This window comes from Harpia harpyja, chromosome 17, assembly GCF_026419915.1.
Source record: "Harpia harpyja isolate bHarHar1 chromosome 17, bHarHar1 primary haplotype, whole genome shotgun sequence".
Lineage (NCBI taxonomy): Eukaryota > Metazoa > Chordata > Aves > Accipitriformes > Accipitridae > Harpia > Harpia harpyja.
Window position 1 is genome coordinate 22100682 of NC_068956.1, and position 11757 is coordinate 22112438.

General features: G+C 45.2%; 1 protein-coding gene across 7 annotated transcripts in view; it reads right to left on the reverse strand.

Annotated features, from left to right (window-relative positions):
* EEF1AKMT1 (EEF1A lysine methyltransferase 1) overlaps nt 1-8908 on the reverse strand; it is a 17577-nt gene extending 8669 nt beyond the window's left edge. For 5 of the 7 annotated variants that reach the window (XR_008238921.1, XR_008238920.1, XM_052812494.1 and 2 more), the window contains exons 1-4: nt 8819-8908; nt 2497-2653; nt 1501-1583; nt 558-838 (exon numbers count right to left, since the gene is read on the reverse strand). Coding sequence is in view for 5 of the 7 variants with exons in the window: in XM_052812494.1 (XP_052668454.1) it covers nt 558-838; nt 1501-1583; nt 2497-2649 (517 nt within the window). In the remaining 2 variants the exon portion in view is untranslated. Of the gene's footprint in view, nt 1-557; nt 839-1500; nt 1584-2496; nt 2654-6721; nt 6893-8426; nt 8543-8818 lie in introns of those variants that run through there. The other 2 variants (XM_052812490.1, XM_052812491.1) reach the window with 2 other exon arrangements.
* Between the last annotated feature and the right edge of the window lie 2849 nt (nt 8909-11757).

The following is an 11757-nucleotide window of genomic DNA, read 5'->3' on the forward strand; positions in this document are numbered from 1 at the left end:
CTATTTGTCATTCTTTCTACTTAGCTCACCTTCGATGCTAAGTAGTATTAGCATCTAAGCATTGTAGGTCCCTTCCAACTGAAGTAGTCTATTCTAGTCTATTCTAATTTTGTATGTGGCAGCTGAAATCCTGCAGCTACTGACACGTTTAAAAATATCACAAATTCGTAAGATTATTGAATAAGACATTAACAATAAGTTGCACCTACATTCATCATACCCAGATTTCAATCATTGCAATTACAGAGAGTGGCCCTTTTACAAGAAAAAAAGTACTTCTGGAACTTTGCAGGATGATCTTGTAATTCTTCAAAAATTTAGTAAAACTCATAATGCCATATGAAAAAAGTACTGACTACAACTATTAAAAAACACATGCCTTCAATTTAAAATAAAGGTTGAACTAAAGTATTTCAATAAAAAGTGTAGGATACATATTCCTCCTTGAATTAATGATAAATTAGTATTATTTAGTATTTTTCTCACTTGAGTAAGTTCGTCTTCTGAGAGAGAGAACAAGGTGCTTAATGGTGACCTAATATTTTTATCAATTATACCTGTGCAAAGCAGAATCTTTCCTTTTGTTAAGTATTTGATGGTCTCCGCAGTTTTTTGAAGACATTCCTCAGACAGATAGGGTGGATCTGCTATTACGATGTCAAAACTGTGTGGCAGGAGATTTTCAGGTAAGTTCAAAGGGTGGTTGTAATCATAGAAGATAAATTCTTCTCCATATACAGAAAACCTTTTGTCGTACTCCAGTATACATGCTGAAAAATCTTTACCATCCTGTTCTTTCAGTTTCTGGTACACACTTGGTGCACTAACACATGCTATCCTGAAAAAGGGACAATAACTTAGAATATTAATTTAAAAGGCAAATAACAACAACAACAAACCATACAGCAGTCCTCAGGGCTGCTTTGGGAAAACATTTTAAACATTAGTCCCAAAAATGTAAGCTATACTTCCTCCATTCTAACAAATAATTACTTTAATAACAGAGTTTTAAGTATTGAAGCCATTACCTATTCAGCCTCCATGCTGCACAAAGACCTTAAGCTTAACTACAGAGAAAGTCTTGTTTCAGAACAGCACGGAAATATACTTGAAAACTTAAAATTAAAAACGACTCCTTACAGAAATAGGAAGAAAACCAAGTTTTTCCATCTGTTCTACAGAAACACTGTATGAAAACAGAGAAAAGAATTACAAGTCATTAATATGCTCTGGAGCTCTTTGTATTTCTCAAAAAATAAAAAGATTCACAGTAAACTTTTACAAGGCAGAGCCTACAACATTCAGTGAAATGCTAAATGGTAAGATCAGTATGAACTATTAATTAAATAAATAATAGCAAAGCATTTCTGCAGTATCTCAATTGAACAAAGATGAACTACAATGAGTAACGAATTAAACTTCATGCTCTACCTACACAGTAGAAACAAAATATTTACAGAAAAGACATGTTAAATCTACAATGTAATTATTAAAACCTACCTGCCACCTTTTCCAGCTGCCACAACTGCTTCATTAGCCAGGCATGATGCAGTTTCATCGCTGTACCAAAACTGGCTCAATTGCTGAGAAAGATAACGCACAATTACAAACAACATCAAATCTTCTGACTGTGCTATGTACAGTTAGGTGTGGTGAGTCATATTTGAAGAAAATCAAAATCCGTAGCAACTTCTCAGTTCACAGACTGTAAAGCTGGAAAGGTGACTATTTTCCTGACAGTCTTTTTACTTCTGTAATGAAGCGACATGCAGCAGGTAGCTTACACTGTGTGTTTCCAAAGCATTTAATGCAGCATTGGGAAAACAAAGTAATGCAAAATCACTGACAAGGTTAGCTCAAACTCAGTGTGCAGATGCACAATATTTATGTGCTCTTAAATTGAGTTACTTTAGCAGAAGAGGAAAAAGGAACTTGAAAAGTGACAGTATAGAGGGAAATAAAGGATAAAAGTACTAAATCAGAAGAGATCAGAAAAAGGAAGAGTTAAAAAAAAAAAAAACCAACCCAGAGACAAATCAAAAATCAGTCTGTCAGAAGAAAAAAAAGCAGCAAAGCAGCAATCCATAAAACCAACGAAATAAAACACAGAAGTATGATGTGAAACGAAAGATCACTTGATCTTGTTACACTGCATTTGTCTCAAACTCGGGGAAGAATCTTTACTACCTTCACATACCAGGCTGGAGTTAAAATTTCCAGAAGGGATAGATGCTTCTGTTGGCAGCCTTATTCCCTCTTCATGTAATTTCAGTTTGTACCCGCCACACACATGTAGAACAGACAACTATACCCAGATTTAATATTAAAGCAAATACCCCACAGTGTTACTGTCCATGAGTAATTTGATTTTGCTACTCTAGGAACATCTTGAGCGTTCCCCTTTTTAATTCCATTTCATTATCCATCCACAGAAGAAACTTGGTAAAGGCTACTCCTCTAACTGTGCTTCATTCACTGAAGTTTATAGTTTCTTACCCAGTCTTCTTCTATTGAGCCAATGGAATATTGATTAAACCCTTGGGAGGTCTTCATGTCCTCTCTCTGCTGCTGTTCCAAATAGAACTCCTGGAGGGCAGCCAGCGTATGGGATGAAAGCTGGGGAATGTCATCATCATCATCATCATCCATTTTTCTAGATGTCAACCAGAGGGGAAAAAAATAATTAAAGTAACCCTTTTCAATGGTGAATGCTTTTAATAACGGCATAGTCTCCTGAGGTAAAACAACCTCCACTGACAGTGCAAACTTAGTCTAACAGCTAACTAGGAAAACCTCCTCACAAGAGAAAACATATTCCCTCTACTTAGGAGCTCTTCAACCAGTGACAGGCAGATTGGAAATAACATGCCTCCAGAGAGAATTCAGGAACAGCAGCAGCACTGTTCCCTTTCTATACAACACAGATTTGGCTTATATTCTTACAGGGAACTTGTCATTACCATTCTTGATTTCCTGAATCTGTAAACCTTTTTTGTATCAGCTTGCAGAAAAAACAACATTTAGTGGATTTGGCAAATCCTATAGAAATTATTCCCTTCCCTCCTAGAAATAATGATGGCTACCAGTCATTCCTTTCCATCTTCAAAAGTCACACCATTCTGACTCAAAATGAAGTAAACCAGCATTCTAGGATCAGCATCACCTGGCTTTAACTTCCACACCATAAAACAATTCCTCTGAATACCAGAAACCTTCTGCAAACAAAAGCAGGCAAGAAGCTCAAGATGTTTTTCTAAGATAACACTACTCAACCGAAAATTTGTGTATTTTGTGTGTAAGACGTGGACATAACTCGTATCAAAAAGACACGGTATATACTAATGGAAAAGTACAGCCATTTTCAGAAAACTCTTGAACTGGGTTACACTGCACAGTATCGCTGAACCCTGCTCACCCCAGGCAGCTAAGCGGCATCTGCCCAGAGGGAAAGCCAACGCGTTTGTGTCCTTCCCAGAAGGGACAGTGCCACCTCCTGGAACGAAGGGGACGAAACCAGGAACCCTGCATGTTAAAACTACTGGAGAAAACTTGAAAAGATTCTTCTCTCGAGAAACCCATTGTGGTGGGTTGACCCTGGCTGGATGCCAGGTGCCCACCAAAGCCGTTCTATCACTCCCCCCTCCTCAGCTGGACAGGGGAGAGAAAATATAACAAAGGGCTTGTGGGTCGAGATAAGGACAGGAGACATCACTCACCAATTACCATCACGGGCAAAACAGACTCAACGTGGGGAAAATTAACTCAGTTTATTACCAATCAACCAGAGTAGGGTAATGAGAAATAAAACCAACTCTCAGAACACCTTCCCTCCACCCCTCCCTTCTTCCCGGGCACAACTTCACTCCCGGATTCTCTACCAACCCCCCCCAGCGGCACAGGGGGACGGGGATGGGGTTTACGGTCAGTTCATCACACGTTATTTTCCGCCGCTTCATCCTCCTCAGGGGGAGGACTCATCACACTCTTCCCCTGCTCCAGCGTGGGGTCCCTCCCACGGGAGACAGTCCTCCATGAACTTCTCCAACGCGGGTCCTTCCCACGGGCTGCAGTTCTTCACGAACTGCTCCAGCATGGGTCCTTTCCATGGCGTGCAGTCCTTCAGGAGCACACTGCTCCAGCGTGGGTCCCCCACGGGGTCACCAGTCCTGCCAGAAAACCTGCTCCAGCGTGGGCTCCTCTCTCCACAGATCCGCAGGTCCTGCCAGGAGCCTGCTCCAGCGCGGGGTTCCCATGGGGTCACAGCCTCCTTCGGGAACCCACCTGCTCCCGGGCTGCAGGTGGAGATCTGCTCCACCGTGGACCTCCCTGGGCTGCAGGGGGACAGCCTGCCTCACCATGGTCTTCCCCACGGGCTGCAGGGGAATCTCTGCTCCGGCGCCTGGAGCATCTCTTCCCCCTCCTTCTGCACTGACCTTGGTGTCCGCAGGGTTGTTTCTCTTACATGTTCTCACTCCTCTCTCCGGCTACCATTTCTGTCTGTCCCAACTTTTTTTCCCTTCTTAAAAATGTTATCACAGAGACGTTACCACTATCGTTGATGGGCTTGGCCTTGGCCGGTGCAGGTCCATCTTAGAGCTGGCTGGAATTGGCTCTGTCAGACACAGGGGAAGCTTCCAGCAGCTTCTCACAGAAGCCACCCCTGTAACCCCCCTCGCTACCAAAACCTTGCCACACAAAGCCAATACACCCATTTTCTCCCATGTTCTAAGAACTAGCACACGAGCAGTGACTTGAACAGAACTTGGAAATGGGCGTATGCTGGCCTTTGTGCAGAAGTCACCGAGAGAACCATGTGCCATCTGAACTGTGTGCAACTTCAAAAGTTAAGTATAATTTGAAGTATAGCTGCTCACAGTTTTTATTCTCCCCATTCCCTGCATTACAACAAGAACTCCAGAATTCACAGTCTCCTCCCCCTCCACCCTTCCCTCCATGCTGCTCGCCCTAGCAGAGTTTCCAGACATTTCCTAAAACACAGCTTCTCCCTACCTGCTGGAAAAATGGTACCATTAACCTGCCACTGTGAGATAACTCATCAGTATTCACTAGAATAATTACTCTGCCACTCCACTGACATGGTACACACCTACATGTGATAAGAGTAAAGCACTTGGCTTTTCCAGATTATCGTTTATTGACTTGCTGGCTTCTCAGGCTGGGTTGGCCAAACAGGGGATTGTTCAGAGCTTGAAGACCCACCTACCCCATTAGTCTCACGCACGAGAATTCAGGAGTCAAGCTACCTAGTAAAACTAAAATCGCTAATTTCGTCCCTAGTGTTTTGTTGAATAAAACATAAATGCTTTAAAATTATTTATATTATTAAATTATGTATTATTTAAAAGTATTTACTATAAAAATGACTGCAAGTTCACACAGATATTACAGTTTTTAGCAACAATGCTCTAACAATATGCAATGCTACAGTCCATTTTAGGCCCTATACAAGAACTTTTTTTCGTTGGGACAGACGTTAGAAGTTTAAAATCACTCATCTCAAAACTTTTTTATTAAGTGCATCATACATGTAGTAATCTGGTTTGCTGTTATCCCCTAGGCAAGGACACATCTATGCTTTGACACTAAGAAACTGAAACAAATGCAAACTTGAAGTTCTTAAGTCAAAACTTGAAAATTTGATCTTATGTTCAGTGAGCCCATACAGGCATTTGCAAGGACTAAATCCATGCCCATGAAATGAAACCCTCACAAATAAAATTGCTGATGAAGCATTACCCATTGTTTCAGTAGATAAAAAAGCATACAGTCACAGACACCTTTTTTCTAGAAATATTTTTTTAGTTGATTTTTTAATAGTCTTCCTTTCGGTTTGTAAATTAAACCCTTAGGAACCAAGCAGTAATTAACTGTGAGGTTGCAAGGAGAGGTAACTCGGAACATATGGTAGAAATATTATGTACATCTATTAAGAACACCTTCAAAATTCAAGATATTTTTCTGAATATACATATATTGTCTACATATATTGACTTAGGTTATTAGCATGAAGACATTTTCATGCTCAAGAATGACAACAGAAAAATATTAAAGTGAGTTTATGTGAACAAGACTTGTAAATTCCTTTGCCTTCAAGGGAGAAATTTCTACTGTTTGAAAGCCCCTCTATACCCCTCCCAGAAAGTTCACTGCTCTCAAGTCCAGAAACAACCCTGAAAGTTTTGGGGGAGGATGGGAGGAAGCAGAGAAACTCACAGTGCCTCCGGCACTTAGGGAACCTTTAAACTCTAGTAACTCCCAAGGCCCCTGAGCCCTGAGGCTCCAGCTTGCCCATCCATGCTTGCCCCAGCCGCTGGGTCCCTCCACAAGCAGCCTGTGCTCTGTCCTCATGCAGACTCTCTAGAAGAGAAACAGAGAAAGGCTAGGCCATACCTACATCTGTTTTGTACAGTCTTTTAATACAAATCAAAACTTCTCAAACATCTGAGAGGTCATCCTCAAGCCCAGGCAGCCAGCTTGTTCCCCTGCAGTCAACTGGGAAAAACTCAAAACCTCAAGTTTTTGGGGCCCGGGTGCCATGAAACAGAACGGCTTCTGAATAGGATGGCTAAGTCAGGAGACGTCAGAAAAGCAGAACTGACAAACCTGCACACAAACCTGAAGCGGTTTTCTTATGTACCAATGGTTTTGTGGAGTAGGGAAAGAGGGACAAGGCAGGATTTGTGGACCAGGAGCAGCTTACCTGCCACAGACCTGAGAACAGCTCCATTTCAGGATTAAGTCTGGAGAACTTTTTGTTAATGTCCATGGCAAATGGTTCAAGAGGAAAGCTGTACTAGTTCAGATCAGGGGTTGATACTGGTCATTCTTCTATCCTGAAGGTGGCCAAAAGCAGCTGTCTCAGAAGGAGCGAGATAAGGCAAGTATATGTGATACCTCCCCACTCTATACTCTCCCAGACTTTAACCATTTGCCACTAAGGGAGATGTTTCTGCATCTGAAGTCATTTATTCTGTGAATGCAGTTCTCTTAGAGACACTTGTCCAGTATCCCTTAAATTCACATAAAGTTTTTTAATCTATAATGTTCGCTGGTATGAAAATTTATTTTATAACTACCTCTTCTTGCTGTGAACGTGGCTACTAGCTTCATGTGATGCAAATATGTCGTGTATTGGAAGAGAAAGCAAATGGTTGAGCCCTTATACACTCCACAGCACTCCACGTGTCATTTCACAGACACCTATAAGTCAACCTCCCTCCCTCACTACGCAAGTTGGCTCTTTTCTAGCCTGAAGGGCCTTAACCCACTCTATTGACTGGCTGACAAAAGTCCTTCCACGCTTTTCCTCATCCTTGTTAAACACTTCTAATATACCCTTTTTTTGAGATAAGGAGACTAGAACTCTACGCAGAATCTAAGATATGGGTGATCACACATTTATGTTGTTGTTTTAAGATGTTTTCTGTTACAGCCTATTTCTTTTCCTAAAAAATTCTAACATTTGATGTGTTTTTCTGGCTGCCACCAAACACTCATATGATGTTTTTGGAGAATCACTTATCATAATCCTGAAGTCTCCTGCCTAAGTGGGGATGGTGTCCAATGAGAACATGATTAAGTAGAGTTTACAAAGAAATTTAAAAGGATCTACCAAGAGCTCCAAGATACCAGCACGTACAGAACAAAACTAAACAGCAGTTCTGGTCCCTTCATCTCAACAAAAAGCAAGAGAAAATACTGAAACTAGAAAATGTTCAAGAAGGGTCCTGAGCCATCCAAAGACTAGAATAGCTTTTACAGGGGAATGAGTACTAGGAAGTAACTGAGAAGGGGTATGACAGAGCCTGTCATCATGAGTGGCATGAACACCATGGGCAAAGATCAACTACTGTTTTCCAAGGGAAGAACTAGAAGGCAACAAGTTTGGGCTACAAGAGCCTGGTTCAAAAACAAAATCAAAAGGAGCTGGTTCTCGATGCAAGGTGTTGCTGAGCTACAGAATCCCTGTCGGTAATAAGTTCATAGTGCTTCAAAATGACACAGAAAAGTTTATAGAAGAGAGACTCTCAGAGGATTACTAAATATGCAGAAACTGCATTGGATTCAAAAAGTGAGGTCTGGAGGCCAGGTAGCTACTTGAAGGAGAAGGGAAGTGTGATGTATTCTAGCCCAATTCTCATCCTTTTTAATAAGCACAGACAGAGAGGGAGGGTAGGCTGGACTCAGAACCGCTGTAACCCTCTTCCGTGTGAACGACGAAACACTGACAGTTTCTGAAGGCCCTTTTTTCCTGTTCCCTCTTGTATTTAACCGCTTTGAGCGCCCACTGCTGCCAAGTACGTAACCCCCCGCCTCCCCTGGAGCGAGGGGTTCCCCAGGAAAGCACGCTCCCCGAGAGGCGAGCCCCCCGCCGCCCACCAGCCCTCTCCTCGGCCGCCACCTACCCCGCAGCAGCGGAGAGGCGAGCAGAGCAAGGAGCAGGACGCTCCACTGCCCCAAGGCTGACGGGAGCCACCCTCCCGCCTCCCGCCTCAGCAGCCCCGTCCGCGCTGGGAGCGGCGCGTCCCCGCCGCAGGGACCGCGACACCCTTGCGCCTCCCGCAGGCCGCCCCCTGGCAGGCCCCCCCCCCCGCCCCGCAAACGCCACTCGCGCTCAGCCGACGCCGCCCCTCGGCTGCGGGAGTCCCGGTCCGGGCGCAGAGCAGGCCCCGGTCCACGCCGCCCGCGGAGAGGGGAGCGCCGGCCGCCCTCACGGGCGGAGGGGCACGCGTCCTCCGCGGCCGCACCACTCCCCACACCGAGCGCGCCTCCGAGCGCGCCTCCTCGCGCCACTCACCGGCCGCCAGATCCCTCCGCGCACGCGGACCTCTCCCACCCCGCCCCGGCGCCGCGCGCAGCGGTGCCGGCCGAGGGCCGCGCGCCCCCTGCTGGGGACTTCGGCCGGGCGGGGCGGCGAGCCCGGCGGCCGCTCCGCCATTGGCTGGAAGGGCCGCCCCCGGCGCCGCGGGCGGGGCGGGGCGGGGCCAGGCGCTGCCTCCGCCCCCCCCCCCCCCCCGCCCCGCTCCCGCCCGAGCCGGCGCCGGGCGCGTCCGGCGGCGGCGGGCAGCGGAGCGCCTCCGCCGGGGCCGAAGGCGCCAGGCCCGGGGCGCAGCCGCCTGAGGGGGCTGGCGGGACGCTGCTGCGGCGGCAGCCGGAGGGAGGCCTTCGTTCCGCTGTGCCTTTCAGCACCGCGGCGGGCCGGGTGGCTTTAAGGCGATCCGCAGAGCGGTTTGCAACGTACATAAATAACGAGCTGCATAAAAAGGGAACGGCCTACGCAGAGAGCCGCCGGCCGGCGCAGGTTGCCGGCAGCCCGGAGCGCTGCTGCCGCTTCTCGCCGGGTTCTCGCGTCCTTCCTTCGGCCTCCTCCCGCGGGGCCCGGCCCACGGGAAACGCGCCTGGCTCGAAGCGGTGACTTCCACAGATGCAGAACTCCTAGATGGGCTGCACCTCAAGTTAGACAGCCGTAGGTAGCCAGTCACGGGTGTATCTCGAGTTAGCTGCCAAGTGTTGCTGACGAGCCCCGAGCTTTTGACTCCATTAGCCGCCGAGCTCCCCAAACTTCTTGATCTGGGTCTCTTGCCCAGTTTTTCCATTTGAATTAAGCATTATCAAGTTGGAACAAGCTCCCTTTCTGGCATACAGATAGAAGTTGAGCTGCGGCTCAGTTTCAAAAGACGGCAAGCTTTAAAGTACCTTCCTTGTTTCAGTTAATTCAATGCACCTTTCCCTTTGGGCATAAAACTTCCCATCTGCCCATTTCTCATCTTGTGCGAGCACAACGTGCTTGTCTGGCACTTCCTGTCATCCCATATTGTCCCAAAACAAAAACTTAAGGATTTTTTTACCACTGGTTTTTTTTCACTCCTCCTTTATAGTCTGGTAATTTGTAAAAAGCATTTTCATAACATTGTCCTTCTATTGTTCAGTGACTGTCCTATAAACCAACTCATATGAAGGTTGCCCATCAGATTATTTATAATTAGCCCAACAGCAGACTCTCCTCATGTTCGCCAGAGCTAGATGTTCCTATCAGCAATGAGTTGAATAAGAAACTGCTGTTTTACCTACAACCTGTTGAATCTTTATCTGCTGCAACACTTCGCTGTGGCTAAACAGAAAGTCCCAGGCTCAGCACTGGGCACCTACAAGCAGAGCAGAAATATTTCCTGAAGACAGAAATACTAAATTTGGATAAAATATTTTTGCAGCACAGCTTATGTAGGCAGCAGAGAATCAAATTTTCTTGCCACCGCAGGATGTGAAGAGAGGCTGATTTTTCCTTCAGATCCCCCATTCTTTTTACATCTCCCTCCCCCCCATTTAGAAGCAAGGCTTTGCATGACAGTAGAGAACCGTGGGCACTCCTGTTTGGTTTTAAAAGACATCCAAGTAGTCTGGATCTGGCATTCAGTACATTACCCCCTTTGTCTTTGAAAGGTCTTGCCAAAAAAGGTCTTCATCCCAGCATAGAAGATTGTCCTATGTGGAGTGCACCCATATCCACTTATGTTACCACCACTGCTGTAGTTTACAACAAACAAAAAACCCCCTTTTTCCTGCACTGCTGCAAAGTGACGGTTATCTGACACCTGCATATTACTGAGTGCAGTAAGAAATGTGTTTTAGATTCTACAAAGAAGTGACACTTAAGTAATTTTCTTATTTCATGCATGTTTGTAAAGCATTTTACATGAAAAATGTTCTGCATGGGGCTGATAATGAAAGGATAAAGGAGACTAGGCAGACACACATGCTCAGTCCAGATTTCCCAGAGCAACAGTCCCCCCCCCGTGACGAGCGATTCCTCCTCACCAGGAGGGTTACAGAGATCATGTAAGGGCACGTGGCTGTGTGGGGGCTTGGGGGAGCAGGCAGGGCGACATTACTTAGGTTACGATATCAGATACTACTTGGCAGCAAACAGACAGCTCAAGACTTTGCCTGAATCCACGTTACAAGACGGTTCTAGAAGGAAAGCTCAGGAGGACCTCAAGTGACCCTGTAGGAAGGAAAACGGGTTATATCTTGCAAAGCAATTTCTTTGGGATGTGAGGACAAGTGAACCACAAATATGGGAACACCTGCAAAGTGCACCCTGTAAGAAATTTCTTATTAATAACTAGGTTTTATTGTTTCCTAATCTTTTTTTGCAGAAAGGTATTTCAAGTTAAGCTATTTCCCCTATCCCTTCACCGACAGACCCACGTCACACAGCAGTGACACCGGTGTCTCTAAGATGAGCCTGACAACAGACCACTGCTACTTTACTAATACATTCGCTAGTACTCTATGTTGGACCAGATCAGGAACAGAGCATGAAACAGAGTTTTTAAAAACACAGTTCTACCCTGGACAGTAATTGCAAATTGTTACTTGTAAGGCTCTTGTAGTTTGGTCTTTGAGTTTTTATTTTATAGTATATTGTATTTTTTCTTTACTGACAACAGTCTATACTTTTCAGCCCTCTTGCTGTAGCACAAGCCATAGCCATATGAAAAAGTATAATCAGTTTTCACGAATATGAAAATAGATTCTCAAATTCCAATTGTAGCATCTCTGCTGTTGCAGAGTAGTGTTTAGCTTTCTTAATAGCTATCCCCCTGCAAAATCTCGACATTTTTAAGACTGGCAAACCAACTCCACATTCATTTGGAAGGCAGCCAAGCATGCAATGCTTTACAACTATACAAGGATTACTTCTAGTTAATGTCAACATAATCCTACTTCTGAAGA